The sequence below is a fragment of the Alligator mississippiensis genome, chromosome 1 (assembly GCF_030867095.1).
Source record: "Alligator mississippiensis isolate rAllMis1 chromosome 1, rAllMis1, whole genome shotgun sequence".
Taxonomy (NCBI): Eukaryota; Metazoa; Chordata; order Crocodylia; family Alligatoridae; genus Alligator; species Alligator mississippiensis.
This window is the reverse complement of record NC_081824.1, coordinates 258,793,396-258,821,309: the sequence shown is the minus strand read 5'-3', so window position 1 is coordinate 258,821,309 and position 27,914 is coordinate 258,793,396. Positions and strand designations below refer to the sequence as shown.

At 39.0% G+C, this 27,914-nt stretch overlaps 1 protein-coding gene across 2 annotated transcripts in view; it reads left to right on the top strand.

Annotated features, from left to right (window-relative positions):
* BBX (BBX high mobility group box domain containing) overlaps positions 1 to 26,687 on the top strand; it is a 212,687-nt gene extending 186,000 nt beyond the window's left edge. For both annotated transcript variants that reach the window (XM_019476474.2, XM_059720555.1), the window contains one exon: positions 372 to 26,687. In XM_019476474.2, the coding sequence (XP_019332019.2) occupies positions 372 to 459 (88 nt within the window). In that variant the 3' untranslated portion in view covers positions 460 to 26,687. The remainder of the gene's footprint in view (positions 1 to 371) is intronic.
* The last annotated feature ends 1,227 nt before the right edge of the window (positions 26,688 to 27,914 follow it).

Here is a 27,914-nt window from a genome sequence, read left to right as displayed (position 1 = left end):
TATCAGTGGCAGTACTTAATTTATTAGTTGGATTGTATTTTCTCTTGGGCATTTGTCCTAGTCAGACATGATTAGGAGTTGTTCCTCTTGACTTCAAATATTTTGCATTATATTGGGTTCTATCAAGAGGATGTTTATGTGGCTGTTTTCTTGTTGTAGCATGCATCAAAATAGGCAATATATAACCCAGTGGTGTTAAGGGAAACAATAGCAGCAGAGGTTTATGATACGGTAACAAAGTTATAGTAATATATGACATAATAATGCTGTGAATGCACTTCATCCACAGAGTCTCATCCTTTCTGTTCTTTGATAATTCTTCCTTACATTCTGCAGATGATTACAGGTGGCTTTTCTTTCTTCTTTTGCAGAAGTCAGAGGGCCACACCTCTCCCACATGATGGACAGCCAAAAGAAATGTCTCAGGCTCCAGTGCTTATATCCTGTGCTGACCAGTGACGCTCCACTTTATTGTAAAATGTCGTGCTTTACCTAATATCCTAGCCTTGTCTTTACCAAGGGAAGCTAGTCAGTCCATATGATGGAAAATATAGACTGCAAACAAGTGCTTATTGCTCTGACTGGCCCAGATTTCACTGGAAGCCAGAACTTAGCAACTTGGGCCAGGTCCTCCAATCGGAACCCAGTATGTAAGAGGGTGGTGTTATTTGTCTAATAATGAACATGGAATGATCCTGGAGCTTGCTTTCTATTGAAGGCTTTTAAACGGTAAATAGGTGGTTTACATGATAAAGGCTGCCTTTACTGTAGCTCACACAGCATCTCCTTTACCAACCAGAGAGTATGGAAAACTAGTTTCATATATATCTAGTTATTCTAAACAAAAATACAGAAAAAGAAGAAAAAAAAACCTGACGCACTGCACTAGTTATTATTAGATATTCTTAGTCATTTTTGTACATGAAGATTTAAGTTCTAAGATGGTTTATATAATAGGTTATGCCTACATTTATATTGTAGAACGAATTTAAAATCTGTTCCGGAGAACTCAAGGCAGCATGGACATATGTACCATTGTTAGCGGTGTTTGTGCAGCCATGTGGTCCAGATGTTCTGCACTTTTATATTTGCCACCAGAGTGGTAGTTTACTGGCAAAAATTCTGACAGGCTATGTTGTTTTTTTTTTCTTTGAAATTTAGCATGGAATAACCAGGAAGATTTGCATTAGAAAAAGAGGTGATGTAAGGAAAGAATGGTACTGCAAACAATTGACTTGTCTTTCATGCCTTGGAGAGGGCTCCTTTATTTTTAAATAGAGGTCTAAATGACTGGGTGAATTGTTCATATAAACAAAAACAACAAAAAAAGTACTACAGATACATTGTTCAGAAGTGACCTTAGTATTACTTGGCTGTTCTGAAAACCTTGAAAACATGACTTTTCAATATACATGCACACCAATACATATAACTTTTACAGACACTGGCATTGTTGTAATTGCTATGCACAGTCTAAATTGAACTAGTGGGTTGTTTAAAGAGACTATTATAGTTTGTGTTCGTAAGGTGGGTGAGTTGTATGCAAGTAAGCCGTGACAGAAAAATAATGTTTGACTAAATTTAGGCAGAGGTCCACCTGCCAGTTTCCTGTCTTTGCTTTTGTTTGGTTTTTGTATTCTGCTTTTACAAGAACATCCCAAAAGTCAGACCAAGTGTATCACTTGGCCTGCATCTTCACTATCTTGACTTAAAACGCTGTATAATCCAGGCAGTTGTTTGCTACTAACAGATGCAAAATGGTTATTAGAAATGATTCCTAGACTTAAAAAATCAACAGGGTTCTTCAATAGCACAAGGTCTCTCCCTACTTTTTGCATCATAGCACAAAGAGTTACCAAATTGGTCCCCAGCAATAATTTTCTATTGGTCTTCGTCATACTGGCTGAATTTTTGATAGTATTAGGTTGAGTTTGAAGTTCTTTAACTTAAGTCTTTAAACAATGAGAGTTTACATGGTTCTATCAGGCATTCTTATTTATACTTGACTGAATTGAAAATATGTTTCTGGGGTTATTTTGTAATTGTAATTTGATGTAATAGCCATATGGACAGTAACTCTATTAATACTTACTAGATGTAGCCTTTCATCGTTGTAGATGTAAGTACAAGTCTTTGGTTTCAGTGTTGGAAAATGATATACAACATACCACACAAGTTGTAACTAGTGATGAAGAGTTATTCAAAAGCAGATAGCTGGGTAAATCTCATTTAATACAGCACCCTCAAAGATGCATGTATTAGAGAAAGGGGAGAAAAAGGAAATAACAAAGTTGTAAGTTTAAAAGGCTTTTTTGAAAATTCAGGTAAAAATAAGACTGATAAAGAGCCCCCAGCTACCCCATTTTAGCCTACAGTACTATTTTTAATAAAATGTTATTAATATTTTCTAAATTATTTTAACGCAATGAAAAAACTGTCGACATTTAAAACTGTCAGGTCATAGCAAGGTGGCAGTTGGAGTTTTGGACCACTTTATAAATTATAATTAGCTGAAATCCAAATATCTTATAGTGCAGGCCATTCACGTTGACAATGGTACTAACTTACTTCTCTAGAAACCCTTAGAATAGATATATTTTTGCCAGAGCACCCCATACTCCTTCGACTTAAATTTCAATATTGTTCCTTAAGATATTTCTGTATATTAATGGTACCTTTTTTAAAAGAAACAAAAAAAGATTACTTTTTTCTATGTGAATTAATATCTTACTTGATCTGCTTTTCCTTAACTTTCCCTTAGACAGGGGGTGGGATTGGGTCAATTTACTGGATATGACTGTTTTCAGATACTTAAACCTTTTTGTAGATATGCTTAATTTTTAAGCGGTTAGGCACTGAGAGTAGCAGAAATCCTGCAAAGCTATATAGTTCACTAGACATTTGCCTTTGGTTCTCTGAGTGATGTCTTGATTTCAGTAGCTAGATCTTTTCCTGAATCTACTAGAAAGGGGTATCTGTATTTTCAGGTAACATTTGTTAGCACAACAAAACTTCAGACCAACATTTTACTGTATTGGGTTGGCTTTTCTTTTCTTTTCTTTATAATTTTTGTTATTTTCAATTCCTTTCATTTTGGAAAATCATTATTGCTATGGTGTGTACTTCAGTATACCAGCAAACACTGTCACCCATTGACACGTGTCCACAAATGCCTCTAGAGAAGAAATTGTTGCACCTTATGTATATCTCAAGAAAACCAAAATATGATACTTTTCTGCTTTGTTTTTTCTGATTTATGTTGTATCATACTTTACTGAACCCTTTCTAACCTAGCTAAAACCATCAATATTTATGCATTTAACCTTTAATTTCTGGATCTGAACCTGTGTATAAATCTTGCCTTTAAAAAAAACCAACACAACAACAAAAACCTGATTATCTTAGTCCTCCTCTATGACTTCTGGATGGGAGTGGGAAATCTTGTCTCAAGTGTAAAAAGGCAGTACTGTCCCAGTTTTCCTTGGCTTTTTATTTATTTAGTTATCTTTGATATTTCACATGTAGTTTTGAGGTATACAAAGTATATTATAGTAGCTGAAGCTACAGACATAAGCAGCTGGGAGAAAATTACTGTAATATTTTTTTTAATTTTATTAGTACTGTATATGATTATGGGAAAAACATTCTGCAAGGTATTTTGAGATGCAGGTTCTTAACCACCCTCCCTCCCCTCTCCACACACGCACACACATTAGGTTATTTTCCAGATATTAGACCAAAATTGATCAAAACCATTATGGAGATTAAACTCTGCTGTAATTATTGCAGTAATTATTCTCTTGAACATGCTGTGATTCCAGAAATAGAATATATTTATTTAAGATGATTGAACGCGCTCTTATGCTACTACAGTGTCCCAAAGTCAGAAGCTGAAAACTTTTCTTTTATTAGTTTCCATTCCCAATTGATGGCATTGCCGCATGACTTTCAAAATGCAAATAAGCATTGTGCTGGGCAAAGGTGCTAGAAGAAGGGATTGATGGAAGTACCTGAGCCAGTATTGAAACTAGGGGTACACCGATAAGGATTCTCTTGGCCAACACCAATAGCCAATTATTTATCTGATAACCAATTTAAAGGAGCACAGCCAGGCAGCATGGGGAGCAGCACCCTACAGGTAAGTCTGTGGAGGGGAAGAGGTGTAGGGGAAGGAAACAGTGTCGTGGGGCAGATTGAGGCCCCCATGGTGAGGAAGGGAGTGGAGCAGGGGGTGTTGTCCAGCCAGGGCAGTGAATGGGACCCTGGGGCCAGCCCGGGACAGAGCTGTGGGTGACTCCTCCAGGGGATCAGCATCCCGGAGCTTAAAAATGGTGGCAGGGGTGTTTGAACTAAAGCACATTGAATAAGCTTTAATTCAGGTTGCCACCACCACCACTTTTAAGCACGGGGACACTTCTAACTGGAGCACAGCTGAGTGGAGTGCAGGTGGAGGCAGGCTGCTTGCTGTGGTCTTGGGGCTCTCCACTCTGCTGCCTTTGCTGAAGGAGCCCCGCACTGACCACACCATGTCCTCTGCCCATCCAGCAGCAGTGTCGGCAGCAAGTTGTGCCTCCTGCTGCCAGAAGGACAGGGGACAAGTCCAGCATGCAGCTCCTGGGGCAAAGGCAGCAGGGTGGAGAGCCCCGAGCCCACAGTGGGCAGCCCACCTCCACTGTGTGCACAAATCTGGGGGGGGGGGACACATGCCACCCCATGCCTCCCTCGGGGGTGCATTCAGTGACAGGGAAGCGGCTCTCCCCCATGGCCGTGGACGAGCAGCCTGCAGCTCCATCCTGCTCCTTTCCCTGGCCCCAGGGTCCCACTCACTGCCCTGGCTGGGCCGTGCTCTCAGCCTCTGCCCCACTCCGTCCCTCATTGTGGGGGCCTTGATCTGGCTCCGCACGTCCCTGCCCATCCACAAACTTAGGTGCAGGGTGCTGCTCTCCACACTGCCTGGCTTCATTCCTGGCCACGTACATGCATACAGCTGCACACATGCACGTGGTGTTCAGGGGCCCCAGCCAGATGGCATATTGTATTTATTGGTGACATTATCGGCTACACCAGCCAAAAAAAGCCAATGACTGATGATATGAATTTTCTTTAATTTATTGCTGCCGATTTGATATGTCACCAATATATCGGTGCACCTCTAATTGAAATGCCACCTGCCATCCTTTTTTTCTTTAATTGGTTGTCACTTTGCTTAAGTCGCACAATGCTGGTGAGCAAGCTGCACTAGAAATCCTTATTAGAAACTCATGAGACCTGTAGTGCACCAGCAGGAGGGAGTGCATTAGGCAGAAAAACACCTTTATTTTTAAAGAATACATCTTTTAGTACAAAGTATTAATGTGAAGTAGTTCTAATTTCTGCTGCCTATTTAGCTACTGTATTCTGGAATGAGCTGAAGAGAACATCTGTAGTGGGTCTCTTTTAACAATGGCCTAGGAAAGAGGGCCTCCTCTCAACCAGGCAAGGTGGTGGTGACAAAAGGGAGCCTGGAAAAGAACAAAATAGAAAAATCAAGAAATAGAGTTTGTGATGCTGTTGATTCTTGTCTGCACTCCCTTGTTTAATATTGATTTTAATAAGGCTACCTCTACTGGACTGCTTTAGTTTAACTTCCATTGGCTGTTAGCCCTCACCCTACAGCCCGCTCAGCCATTAATACTATTTTAATATCACTGTATAAGTTTCCTTTTGAAGAACAAGCTTCTTATGGAGGGAATGGTGTAAAGGTCACTGTACGGTGGTAGCCATGCTGTTTATGTTGCTGTTACATTGTTATTCTGTGCATTCTTGTTTGAGAGCTATTCTCACATTGGGTCAATGAGACTGTATTCACAACAACAGAAACTAGATCTTGTCAGATAGTTGACTTCAGATATTCCCAAAGTAATGCAGCAGTCCAAAAGTTCCTTTCAAAACATATTCTGCATTACGTTTTCTGTCAGGATGTTGCCAAAAAATATAGTTCACCAACTCACGCTTCAAACTGTTTTATCCATTAGATGCTATTTGCTGTGCGTTTTTGCCAGAGTGTAGAGCTGCTAGGGATCTGTCATATTACTGTAATTTTCCTTGGCATTAATTCTCACTAATCTGTATCATGTGTGAAATCATTGTCCACATCTGTCAGAACTTCGACACACATTAATGAGGGGGGGCAGCAAAAAAATGAATTCAGTTAGACTGTGGTAGAGAAGTTTGCTTATTTCCCTCAATTTTCCAGTACAGAAATGAGTGAGGTTTACACTTCTTGCCTAAATACCATTATAATTTTGCTAACTTTTTAAATTTACACTTCCATGGAAGACCACAGGCAGATATTTGCTGTAGCTTAAACTTGTCTTTCTGTTGGTCCTTGAATGCCGCAGTCCAGAGGCCCATTATTTGGTTCCACTTCATCAAAGCATCCAAACTTATGCTTAAGTAGATCCTTTCCCCAAGATGGCACTGTTATTACTACTTAGCATGTAGGATTCATAGTCATGGACTAGACCTCACTGTGCCTACAGTGAAGCATATGCTTGTGTGCTGTTCTGATTAGAGACATTTCTTGCATTGGGACCTTAATTCTTGTTATATTTAAAAATAGCAACATAGACTAACACTCATTAAGTTCTTCCAAAGAATTACTCTGTAATTACTGAGCGCAGACTACTACCAAGTACCAGACAGACACACAACACACTTCAGTGGAAGTGGATCTATTTTACCTTAGATCTTATAAAATTAATTCCTTGACTAACCAGGCTTCCTGCAATAACACTCTAACCTACCTGGCAAAAGTTAAAAACAGTCTCCCTCCTCCCTCCCTCTCCCCCACTGTTATTTTTCAATCGGTGCCCGGGGCTTTGAAGGGGACAGAGCAGTGTATGGAGTGGAGTACAGCTGCAGCTTTTTCTCCGTTAACCAAGTATTCTGCATTTAGGAGTTGGCTCCTAAGATAACCTGAGGTTTTCTGATGCCATGTTATGAACTCTGTTTTCATAGATTTCAGTCTTTCCTTGCACATCACAAACCAGGGTGGGATTTTCAAGCACACCCGAGTTAGAAATGGAAGTCCTGTGACTGCCTCACTTGGACACTTATGAAAATCCTGTGCCTAAACAAGCCTTGCTGTGACCGTCAAGTTTTTCAGTCTGTCAGCAGTTTTAAATGTGGCTGGTTTGTTATTGCCTATTTTCATAGGGCCAATCTTTCCACCCTCACTCTCCCACATAATTCTACTGACTTTTGGCCCATAATTTGGCTTTATTCTGTCTTGTTTGCTGTAAACATGCTTTGTAATAGCTTATCTCCAGCCAATGGCATAACAGCGATTTCCTTCCTAGATGTATGTAGTTAAAGTCAATAAGCACATTTATAAAATGTCATTCTTTCTTTCAAAAACTTATACCTAATTTGATATTTTTAAAGTGCACATGTTAAGTCATGTGTATAACATGCTAAAGTACATTAACTGTGATCATGAAACTGAATAAAATATTTAATAAAATATTTGAAAAGGACCTCTAAATAGATTTTTGTTCCCTCTATTTTAGCTGTCCACTATGTGCTTGTAAATAATTTCCCATTTAAAATGAATGGATACAGTTAAATATGGTAAAAATTGAGCTTCTGTGATATTTCATCTGCTTCAAGTTCAAGTCCCAGATAAAACAATGCTAGTAGAACTCAGATATTGCTGGAATAGGAAAACGTGCCTAAATTGAGTTAGACTGCCATTTCTTCTAAAGATTGTTGGGTCCCACCCAGCACCTTTGAAAAATCCCAGCTGACCTCAACAGGTTTGCATCTCATGCACCTGCATGTGTTTGAGATCAGACCTTTACAGTGGGCTTATGCTGATGAAGTGCCATTGAATTCACTCAAGTTAAACCATGTTGCCCTGGAGTAGCAGCAGCAGAGAATCGGGCTTTTTGTCTCGCTTGCTCATTGGATTTTTGTCTTCCAGGCCTGCTCACAAATTTCATCTACAGCCCACACAAAATTGGCTTAAATCACCTTTAAGTAACAGAGCCCTTGCTTCATTTGTAGGCCCTAGACATTAAAGGAGTTGTACAAAAACTGATTCTTATACACCAAAATGAGGCTTGCTGTATCATGCTTATGTTGTGGAAGTGCCTCAGAGCTTCAGCCAAGTTTGGCTCCATTTGAACTTGAGCTGTTTCCAGTCTCACGCTAGATAACTTAGATTTTCAGGGTCCAGTCCACCACTCCTCATGCACCCGAAATGCCATTGATTACATTGGGATGTTTTTGATGTGCAAGGAATGCAAGACGGTGCCCTTGGTGGAGATGGAACGTAATGCTCCGACTACAAAGAAAGAGGACGGCAGTTATCAATGTGCATGTCATCAAGTGACCACAGGAGGTGCTTTTATTAAAATCCTTTATATCAGTCAGAACAGCACTGACCTGAATCAAAAATGAATACTAGGATTTAATCAGCTACGCTCAACAGTAAGGGCACAAAACTATCCTGTGGAAAAGGAAGGGCTTGTCACAATGAGCAAAAATTGCCAAGGGTTTATCTTCTTACGAAGAGAATTCCTAAACCTTTCACGCCCTATTGTCTGACACATCAGGAAAGTTAAAATCACCATCCTTTTTTTTTCAGTTCAGCATTATTGTCTGTTTCATTACTCCAATTTAGTCTCTCTTGCCTGCTTGCATTTTGTCCATGCCAGCAAAACATCTTGAAATGTATTTTCAGTTGACTCCCAAGTGCAGACGATTTGAAACCCAGCTCTCACTTGTATTGCTTCTTCCAGCTGCATGGCATTATATTTACATTCTAACTGTCAGGTAAGGTAGATACATGCATTGGTTTGTGACAGTATGGAAAAAAACCCATTTCATCCTGCTGTAGTCACCTATCAAAATGCTGACATTCTACCCTGATGATCTAGTTTTCCACTATTTAAAGTACATGTCTTTTGATGTGCAGCTAATCCTCCTATTGCATCAGATTTTTTCCAAGTACAAAATCATAAAGTGAATACAAAAGTATACTCAAGCATTCCATAACCAATCTAAACATCATGGGACAGTCAAATCCTCAGTAGGACACTAGCACTTTGTAACAAAACATGATACATTATATATTTGCTGCAAAGTTTTGTTTTGTTTTGATTTTGTTTTTGTTTCCTTTTTTCAAAAATAAAACTTGTAAGATACAAAGCCTACCATCTTATTCAGTGTGAGCTTCTTTTATAGACTATTTCTGGCACAGAATCTATAAGAATTTGAAGTTACAATAATTTTTCAAGATTTAGTCTACAATTCAGCTGCAGCTTTCCTTCATTAGTTGCCTTTCATGAGGTTGGCATGTATATTAGATCTTCAGCAGAAGTTCTTTGGCCTATCTCCATCAGTTTTTATAACAGCTGAAATTGTAATCCATTTTAAGTTAGACAGCATCTTGTTTCATGTATAGCAGTGCTCAAAAGCATCCTGTTTCTCATCCTTGAGGGCAAACTGATTTAAAAGAAACTCAAGAACCAAACCAGTGAAATTAGTTCCTAACTAAAGTTGATTGAATGCTGACCTCTAATACTTTAAGCCAATTGTAGCATTTTTTTTAAATAATTTTAAATGCCTCTGGTTCCTTTGTTAAATTAATATCCAGGTACTTTTTCTCAGCACATGCTTCAGGTGAATATAGTTTTTCATTATCAACAAAACATAAGGTGGTTTCATGTCCTTGATCTCTCAGTTTGTGAGTGCAGATAAGGTATTAATTTGCTTAAATCCATTATATTTCAGGCTAAATGTATTCCTGCAGCAAAGAAAAACCAAAAAAAAATACATTACGCATTGCACAATGACTTTGGACTTGTAAGAGGGAGCAATGTTTTATCCCTAAACAGCCAAATGCTTATGATTTATTGAACCAACTGCATGGTTGGGACAGATTTAAACAAGCTTTCAAGTATCACAGTACCCTTCCTGGGGTCTCTGGGAGAGAAGCAGGCATAGCAGACCTAAACAGCAGATGGAACAGAGGCTTAAGTAAAACTCTTCCACGTGTAAATAAAAATAGGATATAAGAAAGATTATCAAGTAAACTGAGAGGTCTTTCATGTATTTCTTGGACGATCACGGATACATCACTTCAACACTACCAAAATGTTTACATTCAAATTCAAAGATTCCAAAATATACAAGGGACACATTCTTGGACTTGTCATAGCCATTTCATGCTGCTTTTGAGGCCCAGAAGAGCCTTAAACCCAGGCCAAGGGGCCAATAGGGCCTTCTATGTTAGGGAATCCTTCAGAGGCACAGAGTCAGCATAGTGGCCCTTATGTGACCTACTTGTAGTGCAAGGGGAATGGATGGGAAGTCAGACAGGATGCGTCTGCCCCCTGGCAGCCTCCAGTTGCTGAAATATGTTCTCTTGAGCTTTGCCAACCAACCACCCAACTTCAGAAGGCCTGGAAAGCCAGCTGTAAACTTAACAGAAATCCATTCCCAGGCAATGTTACATAGCCTGTATTAATAGTCATTTAAAAAGCAAAGTTCTCACTGGTTTCCTTAAAATAAGTTAATAGCTTATTAATTTTTCTTTAGGAAATCAGTGTGCTGGTTCTAAAATATTCCCAATGGACTATCCGCATACAGAAACATACTAGCCAAATGGTTTTCACCCATCCATTTCTAAGTTCTTTCATTTGTTTTGCTCCCAGTACATTTCTACCTACATCCCTCAGTTTCCATCTGCACAACATTTTTTCAAAGAATTTTTCAGCTCTAGGCCTGCTGCTTTTCATTTTCTCGTACTGTTTGGTGTGGGAGGAAGGGTGAGAGAAGTGAAGGGAGACAGATTCCCATCTTCAGCCCAAAAATCTATTTGAGAGACAAATCTGTGAGGTTCCTGTGTGCAAAATGACACTGACAGGAGTGTCGCTAAGGGTGACAAGACTGAATGATGATTAATAGTAATGTGTGATGATAGCAAAGCTGTCCATGTGGGTGGACTGGACTAGGCTGGGCTGGGCCCCTAGTAAGTGGAACATTTTAGCTGCCCACTCTGCCATGGTTCCAGCTTTTTGAAGTCTCATTCTTCACTTGGCTCCTTTCTTGCTCTAAATAGCTGCCATCCAAGTACCCTAGGCCAGACCAGGCTGACAAAAATAAATCCGCCAGAGGGTGGAAAAGCATGGGGAGTCCATGAAAACGAGGGGATATTTGATTAAGAGGGAAAGATGAGAAGAGTAACATCATGCTTCCTCAGGCTCAATGTATGCTTTTCCATCCACTGGATTTGGGGGTTTGAGCAGCATTAACACTTCCCTTCAAAACCATAGGACTCAAGCCAGATACTGCCAACATTGGCTTGGTTTGATTGGCCTGGTTTGCACTAAGTCATCCCATAGAGTTTTGGCATGGGAACTGAGGGTAATCTTAGGCAGGGTGTGGTTGAAATGATGGAAGAACGTGGCTGGATTTCCCCTAGATATTGGGGCCCCTGGTGTGTTTAGGATGCAAGGGGTTCCTGTCCCCTGCAATGCAGGATGGCTTCACAACAGGTCACATATTAAAGGTTTAACTATTCTGTATCAATCGGTGTAAGGCTGCAAAGGGTGACATTCATCTGTTCCAACCAACTTTCTGATTTCATTTTTTTAACTTCTAATATTTTAGAAAAACACCTTCTTGACCCCTCTCATTACTGTAGTTTTGCTACATACCCCTTTCCCCCATTTTTGGTAGGCCAGGCTGACAAATTAAATCCCACAGAGGGTGGAAAAACATAGGGAACCTATACAAACAAGAGACCTTATGATGCAGAGAAGATTAGATTGGCAACATCATCCTCCCTCAGACTTCATGAACGCCTCCATGGTAGATGTCAGAGAGATCTTCAAGGTTTTAGGCATAAGGAAAAAGCCTCTGAATTCCCTGGAGACTTTAACATGGGTATTTTTCTGTTGAACTCCCTGAAATACCCGATAACAAATGTGACACTTCTGTCGTTCATCCACACAGTTATTTCCATAGCGATGTTTCAGTGTTTTATTTTAAATTTATCCTGGTTAAAATGTACCAAGAGAATGCCAGTGCTGACAACTGTCAACTGCCTTTTTTTATTAAAAGCATTCAAAGAGGAAGGGTTTTTTTGTGCCCCCCCCCCCCCCTTTTGATCTGACACTAGCTGTAGGAAATATTTTCTAGTCCAAAAATAAATTATACTGGTACACCCAAGATTTTCCAGCCATGGCAGACTATTGTACTTTAAAGCTTCTTGTGGTGATTACTGTTTTGTCTCCCCTTCTTTTCAATCCTATTCCATTCCCACAAGAGATTAGTTGCTAATACCTAGCCAGGTATAACCACTTGTGGTTGACACTTGGATTACAGGCTTTCATCTGGTCAAAAAAGGACTGGTTCTTAAAAATTATCAAAAGAGTAACTGCTAATATGTTGGCTGGCACTGGAGGGTTTAAAAATGAAAATCCTGCTAGCCAGAAGTCTTAAAGTCTAGTACTTTACATTGCACAGCCTCCCTAAATTTACTAGCACAAAGGAGTTTCCATTTTGGCTGGGACCAAAGGGCAGCACTGTAATAACAATGCTATTAACTATATAATAGATGATTTTATAGGACTTGAAACAAAGGTTTCTATCATTTGGAAGGCGGGTGCTCCTAGCTTTCCAGGTAATTAAGGCCCTGTTTCACAACATATTGGATCTTGGAACTCTCACTACCCTAATCCTGGGCATTAACCCTGGACTACATAAACCAGTGTAATTTTCAGTCTTTCAAAACAGTTTACTGTGATGACCTTTTAAAATAAACACTGTATACACACCTGTGACTTACTCTGCCTTGGTTTAAAACCACATCATTTGCAAAAGGTTACTTCTATTAGTGTGTAAAGGAGAAATGAGGGAAAGTTCATTGGTTGGCCTTCCCCCTAGAGTACATTCTTAAATGCTTTCTGTAATCTAATCCTAGCTGGCTGTGTCACACACCTACTCTTTGTGTTGGGTAAGTATTACATAGGGATTCTGAATGTTAAAATGTGTCATAGCAAAGGAGATCCTCAGGTTTGTGAGATCAAGGCCCCTTGTTTCAAGAACACACTTGCAGTCAACCTCCCAGTCCCAGGTCCCTACAGGATAACATGACATGTCTGGGCCTGCTGCAACAATTTCCTTGTGCAGCCTGGCAGTCTTTTCAGAGCTTCTCTAACAGGTGTTCAGGCTTTTTTTAAAAGAGGAGCTGAAGTGCCTGTAGAAACAGCTGGAAGAAAGGCAAAAGAGTAACTATTATGTGAACTTCTAGGTTTCCACAGACAATAGTTGCAGAACCCATGGCATGCAACTTCGAAGATATCACCTTAGAATTGGGCCAAACCTTGTGTGCAAGATCAGCAAAGATAGGTGAGAAGTTAGGGAAAATTCCCCATTTTAGGAGATGGACTTTTGCCCACACTATTTCCCCCAAGAGGTCCTTATTTCATGAGCTAGATAAAACTCATTTTAAATAAAGAGAAAAATTGAAGCTAGTGCATGGTCTGGAAAGCAGCAGTGGCTTGTTTCAGTGCCTGTGGCCATAATTTGTGTGTTGGAAGGAATATGCCATCCACTTGAGGTGTAATGCAATTTCCAAGTTACAGTGCAGGTCCCAGATAAAATATGTTTTTGGCACCTAATGAGATCTCAATTAACAAATGTATCCATTTACCAATCCTGGAAACAATGTTGAGTGCTTCTCATTGTTTTAATTATACCTTAGGCATATTGTTTATAGGAGGTTTCTGAAAATATAGACTGCTTGGCAGGCAGAAGGATAGTTTTGATTTGGAAAGAAATGTATATGGTATATGGCCATTTAATGTTGGTATTTTATTGTTAACCCAAATTGCACTTATAATAATTCTGTCAGGTACACTATGTGCTGAATACAGGTTTGTCGGGGAGAAAGGGGGGAGGTTTAAGTGGGGTTAACAACTTGACTACTCATAAATCTACTCACTTGACAACATCCTACAAAAATCAATGTTGTTAAGAGACAAACACAAAAATGTAGTGTATGTAATAAGAGTGAATTTTTCTGGTAGATGTTTTAACATCAGATATCAGTCCAGGTATAAACCATGGTAGTTTTAGTGATAACCATACATTTATGTTGGTTTACATCAGCCAAGGAACTAATGTTTGTATCAGGGCAGGGAAAGGTGGTTCTTGTTTTCTGTTTGAAGGAGGAAAGAATCTGGGGTATGAGATAAGAAAATCCTTGTATTTAAAAAAAAAAAAAAAATGATAAAGTTGCTGAGCAGCATCTTTTTGCTCTAATTAGAGTGGCATCTTTTTGCCTGACACAGTTCAAGGATCGTAATAAGATTTTGTTGCCATGTCTATTGTCAAGGGTGTTGGAAGTGCAGTTCAGTGTTGCCACAAGTTTGTTGCACGGTTCTTGTTTTTCCACAACTGTTGTGAATTTACCATGGGATACATCAGGAACAGTAGACCTACGGTCTATTCACTCCCCTAGGGCTATGATCACACCTTGGGTGTGTATGACTGCTCCAATACAAACTGAAGGCAGCAAAGCAGTGAACATGAGCTTTGGGTGCCATAGGGTACCAGATGATGGTATGTATCTCAGATGACATTGCTATTTTCGCTGTATACAAACTGTTGCTTTAAGTTGGCATTTTTAGCAGTGGTCCTTATTTTTATTATAATAGCACCTCAGAGGCCAATCCAACAGCCAGGGTCCTACTCCATGGATCTAGATTTGTTGCAACAAAGCTAACCTTGTACTGGTGGGGTAAAATTGCACTCAGCGGGGTGGAAATCTATTTATCCTATGGTGAACAACCAGAGTGCAGCTTGTGACCAACTCTGAGTTATCTAACTAAAGTGTAGGAAGTCTATTACCCTATTTAGGTACACAAGCACTCCCATCCTAGGAATAGGATCACCTTCTGAAGACACAAACATTTCTTTGTTTCTAAAACGGGAACACTTACCGGAGGGGACAGTAGAATTGGTCCTGCAATTTAGTTGGACATTTGACTGACATTATGTTCCTAGCAAGATGCACTTTGGTTGTCCAGTAGGTGAAACAGAATTCTGCCCTTTTGAGATATTTTAAGCTGATTTCTTTAGAAGATTACTTAGTAGGGATCACTCTTGTACACATGTTATGTTATCCTGTTATATCCCTTACCCATAGAGAAAAAAATCAGAGAAAATTATATACATAAATAAAGCTTTGTTGAGGCCAGATGAGTCAGGTTCTGTCTATAGTTCACTTCAAGAGTTACTCTGGATTTAGGCAGGGGTATCAGAGGGCAGAAAGACTTTGGTATTGTACCTTACAAGAACAATCCAACATCTTCACAGAAGAACTGCAGTGTCACAGTAGCCTATGTAAAAAAAAAAAAAAAAAAAAATCTTACCTCAGTAGAAAGGACATTTGGCTGAGGCAGTGTCAATGATTTTTTTTTAAACAATAAAAAACTGTTAAAAGCACTGTTTGGGTAGCAAAGGAATGTTAATTTTTAACATTTAGATTGCATTTAGTCTGTTAGCATGACTTCCAAGTTGAGTGCTTCCCTGCTGTTGCATATGGATCAAGAGGAAAATATCGATATTCCAATATGAATAAAGTATTGTAAAATGTAGGATGGTGTACAATATCTGAGTGAGAGGCTGTGTGTGGCTCTTAAACAAGACAGACAGTTGTGTAGGACTTGGCTCTGTAATCTATGTAAGATGTATGTAATGATACTCATCTTTCAATATCCTGAGGTGGGCTTGAGTGTGAAACAGGGACTTAATGTCCAGATCACAATGTCAAAGATTGGGAATATCTGGCTGGATGGCTTCTGTCTATCAAAAATTAAAGAGTCTGTCCAAGAGAGGGGAGTGCTACCAGAAAAACAGCATGATGCAGAGCACAGGACTTTGGATGGAGCTGAAAAGACCTAATTTTTATTCCTACCTCTTCCACTGGCCTTCCACTTTCGGTGCCAAAGTCCTTTTGTGGAGATGACCCTGAGTGGCATTTATGTAGGACTTATTTGCCTAAATCTAAACATTAGATCATCAACACCCCCACATAGTTGTCTTTGACACTTGCCACTTAAGTTACTGACATTATGTTCCTGAGGCTTCTTTCTGGACATTTTCAACTATACTTCAGTGATGCATGTTTGACTTATTGCCTAAAGCTGAACCATGTTTGCTTTAGCCAATAATTTTCTAATGTAAAATATATATAGTTTGGGGCAGTGGCTTGGGACCAAGGGCTTCCCTTCCCAGATAAGTGCCCTACGTAATAGCCATGCTCACTCGGTCATTCCTCAAGCTTGCTTGCTTTTCTGCAACAACAGAGTTTCCCTGTGCCTGAAGAAGGGTACTTGCACCCAAAAGCTTACAAAGAACTTTGTTCAAACTACTCAGTTGGTCTAATAAAAGCTATCATGTCTACTCAAGGAACCTTGCCAGCTTTAAATGGAGAACTGGAAGGTGCCCCAGTATATCACCAGAGTGACTAGGGCACTCACTTGAGAGAGTGGGGTTGAAACCCCTTCAGAGAAAGAAAGTACTCAGATTCGGATATCCCGTCTCTTGAGTGAGTTCTCTAACCACTGACCTATTGTATATAAGCAGGTGGCTTCCTCTTCTTCCCGCTACTTGTGACAGAAAAGTTTCTTCCCTGTTCATTTTTCTGAAAGAAAGTAGGTAGATTTCTAGCTTCCAGCGAGGACTCTGGGATGTGAATCCCAAATGGGAGGAGGCACCTGTTGGAAGTGCAAATTAAGTACCTCAGCCCCAGAAATGGGTATCTCAGCCCTTTCCTCAGTGCTTCCCACTGGCTCCCTGGATGCTTTCCCAAGTACTGGGCACATCTACATGAGACGCTTTACTGAACAGTAGACCAATTTACTGCACAGTAAGCATCACCGTCTACACATGTAGATGCTTCTGTGCAGTAAATTGGTCTACTCTGCAGTTAATTTGCCGCAGCCTTCTAGCCCTGTGCTCCCTGCCAACCCTTGAGCTAGCACCCAGGGGGAGCCTGGACCTCCCCCTGGCTGCTGCAGGGGGGCAGAGCAGGGTGGGAGCAGCCCTTTCCTGGCTGCTCCCACTGTGAGAAAATCTGTTCCCAAGAGGGAGCACATGTAGACATATTTTTACTGTGCAGTAAGCCTACTTCAAATTAATTGCGTGTGTAGACACACCCACTGTGTGGGAAACACAGAAACCTAACTCAGCACCAGGGATCCTGCTATGGGGGCCAGATGCCTAACTCCCTTTAGGTCTTGACCTTTGTTCTTTCTTTTTCCACCTGAAACTAGGGAAGCTATTTTTACCATCACCATTTGATCCCTGCCTCTATACACAGCTTCATTTCTATTCAGTTGCAAATGTTTATGGAACATATTCATCACTTATGTCTATAGTTCAGGGACAGATTTTTACCATGGGATTCTACAGAAGCCTGATGGGTCATAATAACGTATGCATTAGCAAACTGCATGGACTAATTGTGATTTGAAAGCAGTCTGTGCCTAAAGAAACATGGATCTCTTGTTTCACCTCATAATAGTGACCTATTGGTCTTGTACAATGTATAGATAAGCCATAAGGGTAGTGTATAATTTCTATTGGTATGAGTTCGGGGTGGCTACATTCTGTATAAAACACAGGTGCTCCCACACAGTGAGTGCATGCTAAATTTTTATAATAGAATTAGAGAAGCTATTGTGCTTGAAGTACTTGTGTCACTTTATAAAATTATAAAAACCCACTAATCTTTGTTACCTTTAAAACTGCATCTTTACTTCAGCATTTTCCAGTTGCTAGCATATTCCCAAATGTGACTCATACTAAAATGCAACTCATTTGTGTGCACTGAGTGTTATTTAGCCATGGGAATTGTAAGTGCCAATGCAGAAGAATTTATATATAAAGTGGCATTTTATATTACAACCCATAGACATAATTAATGGAAATGCATGTATATACATGCACGCACACACACATACACAAATGTAATATAAATATATTAATCTATTTTGTTACTACAGATTACATAACCTTAGGATAACAGGTTTCCTCCATTGGGATCTACAAACCATCTTTATAATGAGATAAATATATCCCTAAGAGACAGCAAAATATGCACATTTTGACAATCTTTGAAGGCAAATAATCAGACTTATTTACTGGAAAAATATTTTTTGCAGAGGAGGAAAAATTAATATTTCATTTTTCTGATAAAATGTAGAAATGCTGTTAAACTCACCACTCTAGAAATAGAAATACAAAATGATGGGTGGTGTTTTTAACTAACACATGTAGCATCAGAACTAAATGAAGTCCCTTGGCAACCCCAGTCTGTAACACTTGGCAACACTGACAGAGAGATGTGTTAATGCATATGAAGCCCGCAGCTGCTGTTAACATCCTATAAATCTCAACAGTTGTTGAAATTCCATTGCCATCACAGAAGCAGTTTGCATGAAAGCTGCTTTAAAAAAATATGGTCCTTGCTATTGTAGACATTTTTGTCAAATACACAGTCTAAATTGAAACCACCCATTTACAGAAAAAATGTGGTAGCGTAAGTGGGGTTTTTTACTGTAAGATAAAAATGGCAGGCCTTACTTTAAAAACCCTTTCTATTCATCCTGCCTTGTCTTCCTTCTTTCCTCAGGTTACTAGAAAAGCTTCCTTCTGCACTCACTGACACTGAGGGAAACGCTCCCAGTGACTTTCAGTGGTGCAAGATAAGGCCTTTTCTGAGGTGCTTAGCAACTCTGAATATCAGGCCTTTGTATTTGATTCTGGTGGTGATCTTTCCTTTGGAACTCTTGAGTGATGGCTATTCCAAAGAAGTAAAGAAAAAGATGTCAGGTCCTCTGGCCACAGATGTTAAGACTGCAAATATTTCTTCTTCCATATCTCTCTTGGAGTAAATAAGCAAACTCAGATGAATAACCTGAGTTATAGGCATACTACAGCATGAAAAAGCCAGAAATCCGAACAAATCTTCAGAATGACCTGAAGTATTTTTGCATCCTATGCCTTGGTTGTAAGAGTAATGGTCCAACTCTTCAACTGCTGTAAATGGGCAAAGCTCCCTGGATTTCCACAGGTCTACATGGATAGAAACACGCTCTGAGAACTTGGCTCATTTATTTAAGAACTGAAGCTCTAATCATTTCATATTGAAATAATTCATTGACCCGACCTGTATTTTCCCCCAGAAGCTTTTGTTAGATCTGTCATGCTTCTGTCATTTCTGTGCGATCCTGAACAGCACTGTGCCAACTAATTAGCAAGAAATACAAAGTTGAGCTTGCTTATTTTTTGTCCTTAAATAAACAACAAAAACGGATGAGTTACTAATTCCAATCAATCCATAATTACTAAGAGAAACTGAATATCGATTAAACAAATAAGAAAATGTAGGGCTCACCATGGCCAGTAACTCATGTCACAGGGAAGTCCGTGGAAACATCCAGATCAGCTTGGCCTTTCAAGTGGAGCTCAATATTAACCCAACTTTACTAGCCCCACTATCTTTATGCAGTGCTGCACAGCCCAGTGCAAATATACCCTTTGAGGGAAATCATCAGTTGTTCTTCAGAGGCCTGATTCGCCCCTGCTTTGTGCCCAACACGGTCCTTTATTTCTGTTCCAAGGGAGTGCCCATCAGGTGTAAACCATTACAGGTGTGATTTCCTTCTTTTGCACCAGTTACATACTAGCATAGATGCCAATTCATACCAGTGCCAGGTAAGGGTCAAATACAGAATTTTGGGTTTGGTAGCGTAAGATGCCAAGTTTGCACAGATGTAATGTGCAGAACACAGTGCAAAGCAGTGGACAGATGGCAATAAGCCATGAATTCTCAGTCCCATTGAAATCAATGGAAAACTCCCATTTTATTGAATACGTGAGGATATCAAAGGTACCTAACAAGTGCCAGTAACTTCCATTAGAGGCTCTATTCCTAAAATTATACCTTCTGAATTAATATACTGAGTAAAAAGCTAAACTTTTCTTAAAAGGAAAGTTTGAGTGTTTATGATGTTACATATTTTGTTCCTAAAACATTTCATTTTCTGAGCTAGTCTAATTATAGTTGAAAGTAAAATTATTGTCTTTATGTAGAACATGAGCTTCTTTGCTTGAGCCAGACAGACTCTAATTACCTGCAGTTGTGAGACTGCATATTAATACCTGATTAAAGACTGAAAACACATGTTGCTACAAACAAGTCCATACTACAATTGAATGTAGCCTGAAGAACAGTCTATTGTTAATGGGTAATATGAAGTTATAATTAAGTGCCATAACCTCGGTGTGAATATAAAACAGTACTGAATTTAAAATATGTGCTAATATCCTTAGGTAACCAGGTAACATCCAGTGTCCAGCCATCTCCACACTTACTTTAGAAAACGTGTTTTGGCATGTTAATTCGAAATAGGGATAAGCTGTCAGACAAGCAAAGTGTACTTGTACAAATCACATTTTGCAGTCTTCACTCATGTCTTCAAGCCATTGTAAGGACAGACTAGCAGCCTGTTCAAATAAATTACCTTTGTATTTAGAAATTACATACATCTCATTCCTATTCACCAATCAGCTATGATCCTAGATAGTCAATAATGTTTGGGGGATTTTATTGTCATTTGTATTGGTTCCTTGGAAGTTAATTATTGTTAAGATCATTGAGCATTTATTTGCATTAATTCTTCACCATCAAACCACTGATAGAAATGGGTATCAGACAAACCAGATTCAAGGACCAGTTGCATTTAAAACTGCTGTACATGTCCTATGCAACAAAACTTCAAACTAATGTTAATATCTCTCAGTGATGGTTCTCTTTAGATTTTGTGAATGTTTGTTTCAAGCCTTGTTGTAATTTAGATAAAGAATCTTTTTTTTTTTTTTTTTTTTTAATGGATAATGATTTGTTTAAAATGCCTCTTGGGGAGAAGAGTAGGGAATTTAAATATATAGTTTAAGCGATTTTTAAATATTAGTCCTTGCAGGTTATAAACTTAGGGTCATTCAAAATTTTTAAATTTTCAATAACTTTTAAAACCTTTCCCCTTGTTGTTTATCAGACACCTAATAGATTAATCAAAATTTGTCAAACATGAGAGTCCTGATTAAAGTATTTCATGACAGTTTTTAAATATATTTTGCAATTAATTTTTCTGCATTTTTCAGATAACTCTACTTTAAAAAAATATGGGCTCGTAGCTAGAAGGACTTCATCTGAGTCACAGCAGTGCCGTATAAGAAAGTATTTGTGTTATTGGTCTAGCTGAGAACAAAGGTAGATGGAAAACTGGGACACTGGACAAGATCTTTAGATACATCACATGTTATAAGTGTATAACAAACTACTGTCTGACACGTACAACTTTGCTAAGTTACTAAGTTGCCAACTTTAGGACCTAGACAAGAGACCAACCAACCACCAAACAGAATTTGACCAGTTAACTATCATAATCACTTTTATAAATGCAACTTCTAAAAAGAAAACAAGCTCGCTATTTAATGATTCCATAAAAGTCTGGGGTAAAATTTCCTAAAAGCACAAGGACACTTCAGCACCCAACTCCATTAGTAGTTGAGCAGAAATGTCCTTTGCGCTTCTGAAAATCTCCTCCCTCTTGCTAGACTTAGACACTTTGATGACGACTGTTAGCCATATCAGAGAGGTTTGGCCCAAGCTTTCTTCTAATGCTGTATCTTTTATCTAGAGGCTGTCTTATTTTTTTACCAAATGTGACAAGTGGAATAAACCTGCCTGCTTTTTAGGCAGTACCCTTTTACAGATTTGCTATGAGAAGCCAGTCTTTAAAGCCATGTTGTGAGTCACAAGCCAAATAAGGAAAATACAAATCTAACCTGACTGTGCTTGTGGCCACTGATAAAGACCAAAAACATTCAGGTACCACTTGCATTTAGCTCTCTTGGCTGTTGAGCTCTGTAAATACAGTGGATTCTCTTTGTAAGACTTTTCTTTTGCATATTTGCTCATGCTTTAAAAAGGAACTGTGCTATGAAAAAAGGCTGATGGGTATCCTCAGATGCAGTATCTCATCTACAATACCCTATAGTGAGAGGTTCCCATATGAGAGGCTGGTCCAGTTTCAGTTGATGTCAACAAGAAAAACCACACTGATAACTATATAAGGAATAGCACACCTGGTTATTAAATTAAGATGACCTGCTGGTTTTTATGATTTAGTTTTTGAGACACATGGCCTAAACAACCTATATTCTCTCCATTCCCAAAGGAAACCCAGCAGAATATTTTTTTTAAAGTTATAATTAATCTGAGCTATAGCCCATCATGATGCCAGACTCAGATGCTCTCTTGCTTTCCCTTTTCTAACTGACCTTTTAAATCTAGAAGGTGTTATATAGTTACAGCAAATAGGGACTTATTCAACTCTCATTCTCTGCACAGAGCTCCCATTACCGTGAATGGGAGTTCAAACAAAAATCAAAGGCAGACTCTGTCCTTAAATGTTATTAAAATAGATTACTTTCACCTTGCAACTTGATTCTGCTACATGGAAGCTCCTTTAAAGGAATCCCCATGGACATCAATGAGAAATGCTGCTGGAGGTGAGGACAGTATCTAGATCATACCGTTGCAATATGATTACAGGCTTGGGTTCTCAAAAAAACTGAAAGGCGTCATAGTCCCAAATCCTATTGCAATCCTTAACCTCTGGTGGGCTCCTTTGAAAATTGTAGTCACAGTCCTCCAAAGTTGGCAAGTAGGATGACTATCCTAAAATACAGCTTTCTGTTAAGCTTACAATTCTGGCAAAATTAAAGGTTTCAGGTTTTTGAGTTGCTATAAGCATCCCTGAGTTAGGTAAGTTCTGCCTCCCTGTTACTCTCAGAAACTGAGAGGGTTAAGTGACGTACTCTGAGGGTGTATCTACATGTGACACTATGTTGCCATTGGGGTGTATTAGGATGACCTAGATGATGTAGCATCCATGGGTGTCTGTATGTGACCAGCAGCTACTTTGCCATAGCAGTGCACTTCCGCCTTATAGGGTGCCACTATGGCAAAATATCTGCTAAAAATAACCATGCACTGCGAGTACAGCTCAGTACAGGCAGTTATTGCACCATGCTTTAGTATTTCCAGAAAGAAGTACTAAAGCACAGCACAGTAACAATGTTGCCATAGGGCAGTGTGTAGACATGCCCTGAATGTACATCGAATGCACCAGGCAAAGGTGAGATAAGAAGTAGGAACTGCTGGTTCCCAATTTCACACCCATTCTGCTGTCCATGAGAGCAGTTTTATTAAATATTAATTTTGCTGCAAATTAAGCCATGTCTGCAGCAGCCTGTGATTTTAACGCCAGCAAATCTTTGGGTATGACTTAAGAATGCAGAGTGTTTTTCCTCTCTCGTTTTGCAGTCTCTCACAACAGATCCTAATCCCTCTAACTCCCACTAGTTTCCTATATTCGAACCTGGCAGCTCTGCTTAGGATAAACAAAAATGGATTGAAGGATATTGCGGCAGTCAGAAAAAGACAAAAAAAGCCTGCATTCTGCCAGTTTGCTCCCATTTTGTTCGAGGTCACTCTGAAGCCAGTCTGAAACCATTCCAGGATTCAAAATCCAGGTTTTAGTGTCAGAAACTACAGGAATTGGCAAGTTTAACAGGAATAATAAGAACAGTAAAAAAAAAAAACCCCACACCTAAAACCCAATCCTGTAAGCTCTCCATATGTTGACGTTTCTTTTAAGTCATTGATTCAAAAAAGGAACGTGTATCTAAGCTCCACTGCCATCTTAAATTTTGCAAGGTGTAAAGTAAGACCTGAATATGTAACTCTAAACATATCCCCCACACTCAGCTAGCATAACTGCAATCTGAACTACTTATTTCTCCCTCAGCTTGAAGATTGCTAGGCAGGCAGGCAAAAAGTGCCTAAGCCAGATCATGCAAGATACAAAAGAATGTCTAACTTCTCTGTTTAATGTTTGCTTTTTCCAGGGATGTTTTAATTAAGATGTTGGTGACATCCTAAAATTGCTTTTGACTACCTGCCTCTTTTGCTGTTTCATTATCTGTCTTGTTCAGTGTCTATATAAGTGAAAAAAGAGAGAGAGGATGTCTGCCTCTTCATAGGTAAAGATTGCTGATTTATAGTGATTACAAAGTAGGTGGGTATTATCTGGCTTTACTATCATGTAAACAGAGTCAAAGACTAATAGTGAATTCCACAGTATTCATTGTATTGGTAGGACCAGCTGTCCATTCACTTATTTGATATCAGGAACACTGCAAATAGATCTTACCCACCAAGATATCTCCCTTAAAACTACTTTGTAAAGTTAACCTATCAAAATAGCTTACATTCAGTAGCCTATACTGTGCTTGTACATTGTTATGAAGAATATTTATTACTACACCGTTATTGAATTGTATTGTATTATACTCAAATTATGGCTTCTGTTGAAGGTTCACTGTCTTTGTTGAGACACTGATGCTTTTATTTGTACTTAAATATAATTTCTATTCATTGGCCTATGTCACAGGGGAGGCCAGAGTTAGAGCATAATGGTTTCTACGGGCCTAAAATCTACACGAGATCCATCTACACTGAGCTTTCAGTTTGGTGACTTGGAACGTGTACTGCTGAGTGGTGTAAGCTATGGAAAATACCTGGTGAAGTATAAAAACAAAGCAAAACAATTATGTATTACACCAAAAAGTTCCCAATGGTTAACATGTGAGCGATGAAAAAATGAAGGGTTGCAATGATAATATTCCTTGCACACCAGCCACTCATCTTCAGCAAGAGTATTGCCTTGTTTAAGACTGTGGGATCATGGCTGTGGCTTGTTTTCACTGTAAAAGAATGTGTTGTATTTTAAACTTTCTGGACTATTAAGAGCTTAGCACTTATGGAAATCCAGCCAGCCTGTAACAGTTCTGGATCTACATGAAGAGCAATTAAGTATGATGATATCAACACTAATACAGGTGACCGATTATCTAAACCCTTGGCAGAGAGAATTAAATAGCACACGGTTCATGAACAAACAATTAATATTTCATGAGCAAAAAGTTTGGAAAGGGGGGGGTTGGGCAGCTGAATAGCATTTCCTTTGAAAGAGGCATTGTCCTTTCATTGCTTATTTTAGACAAAGTCAGTGTAGAAAAGTTTCATCCTGTACTAGCATGCACTCTTGAATTTGCATTGAGACTTCTCCTCCAAAGTCCAAATGAGTGAAAACTAGAAACATAAGACATAAACTAATGTCCCAGTCCTGTGAGGTCCAGCTATACCATCTACCAGTTGGATGGCCTCCCCCTGCCATTGAAGTCACTGCTGAGCTGTTCACAAGAGGATTATTAGATATATTTCCAGCCAAAGGAACAAGATCCTCATATGATATAACGTGATAGAACTCCACCCACTTCTGTGGCTTCTTGACATCAAGGAGTTCTGAGCTACACTAATTGAGAATTTGGTCCAAAATAGACTGAAGCAACTAACTAAAATAAAAAGTAGGATTTAATTATTTACAATCTATAATATTTAATTACCATAAGGAAGGATAAATATGACTGTAGAGGACAGACAGCATATCACGGGGAAACAAAATATGAACTACCATGCATGAAAGTTACTTTGTGAGAGGTGAAAGTTACATTATGAGCGGTAATACATTTTCCCAGGAAAGAGTGGCTCTTATTGGGCATGGTTTGGAGTCCATATTTTTCATGAGAAAAGCACTTTGAATGAAAAGCTTACATTAAGATTAACAACAAAACTCTGCATGCTTATACAGGCTAGATCTTCATAATGCTGTCAGGCTTGGATGATGTATTGCAGCATTATTGCTATTTATAATCAACAATTACTAACACTATAATCAAGTAAACTTAGTGGTAGCAATTATGGCAACATAAATAGCAATCCATATGCTATAAAAGCATCATTATCGATGTTCTTGGCAACTATAGCCATAGAAAATTTTCACGGGAAGATACTGGAAGTCTATATACCAGCTAGGATCTGCTAGTCTTTTTATATACCATTTTTAATAAACTTCCTAAAATGAAGCTTCGGAAAGGTACACTGCCTCTTTAAAATTAGTCTAGAACTACAGGTAGTTCACATTATTTTTAAAAACAATAAATATATATCTATATTAAAATATATACAAATACTTAAGTTGGGTGGCCTACCTTATGGAAAGGCTGCTGCTATACAGAATTCTGAGCTAATGTTGTACTACCTTGTCCTTCTGTTTTGTAGATAGTCGTCCCTTATTAGACGAGGTTATGTTCTTGCTCCACAGAAGGTGCCTGTGTATATAGCTCCTTTGTATTGCTTTCTGCAGAGTCCCTTATATATTTCTTACTACTAATGCTGTGTAGAAAATTAAATCCAGAGATTTTACTACTGATAACTATTCATCTAATGCCACTAGCAAAATAAAGATTGAGTTGTTTGCGAAACAGATGATTTATATTGTGTACGGTTTATTGCCTAACGACTTGTTTTGTGACTGATTCTTTTTTCTTCCTTCTGGCCCCTGTTGCTTTTTATTTTTCCAGCTACAGTGTTTACTCCTCAATTTGATTAACTAGCAGGCAATAAAGTATATTGTACGTTTTGAAACCAAGAGGTGTGCTTTTTTAATTATCCATTGGAGAGGATTAAGCATGGGCAGAGAGGACATGCAGATGGGTTGCAGCTTTTCCTCAGCACAGCAGAGTCTTTGCCAAGTCTTTTACCATTCAGAAGACAGTGTCTTGATAAGACAGGACTGAAATCATCAAGAAAAAAAGCCATTGCCTTGTACTGAAAAAAAACTGAGTAGGAAAGAGTATTAAGCCAAAAGCTGTTGCATCTCTGTTTTCTATGCAACGTCAAGAAGATGCGAAAACCACACACACAAAACCGAACACAGTTGGGTGCCAAATAAACATGTTTACTAATTATATACAAACATGCAAGACCTAACTATATATGTGTGCTGCTGCTCTGGTGCAGTTCTGGTGACTTCCATAATAGGAGACAGAGGACTGCTACAAACCTTCCAAACCATCCATGTCTTGCATACTACAATCTGACCTGTTATGAACATATATACACTATGAATAGAGTCGCATCAATCCATGCCAGTGGGAAAGCATTTGTATATATGTATGTGTAAAGCTGTTCCATCAAATTTAATTATTTTTTATTTGGAAATGAAAGTTTGGACAAACAACGTGGCATTTTTCACTTTCCAAAATTTTCAATGGATACTTCTAATGGGAAAATGTTGATGTGTTGACATGGATGTAAGACAGGCTTATGTTTTCCTTTTCATTCTCTTTATTTGCCTTATTGCCACTGTAACCAGTTATCAGTCAGGCCAAACAAGGTACTGATGTATCGCATGGCACTTTACTTTTTTTTTGAATGGGTGAGTATACGATGGGGAGAGTATAGTCAAGTTACGTGCAATTCAGGGAGGACTGAGTCTGCTCTCTGGAAATCCAAGTTCTGAATTAGCGGGATTATGCTTCCCTTTCTAGGCTATAGGTGTGGGCTGCAATATATCTAAACTCCTGTTTTTGCTATAAAATAATCATGTACAACACAACAGAGTAGTTTGGATCTCCGAGGTCATCTCTGTGTTGGGCTATGGGCAGAAAGCCAACAGGTCAACTGTGGAGACCTGCACAGTAATAGCCTTGCCAGTCTCAGGAGCAAACAGCTGTGCAGGTAGCAGGATTAAAGGGGAAATGCAGCATCTCCACTGAAACCACAGGGGAATCCTCCCACCTTTCCTGGTTCCCTGTCTCGGTGGAAAGAAACCACTTCCCTTCCAGTAGAGTTTGATGAGAGCTCTCTCAGACTT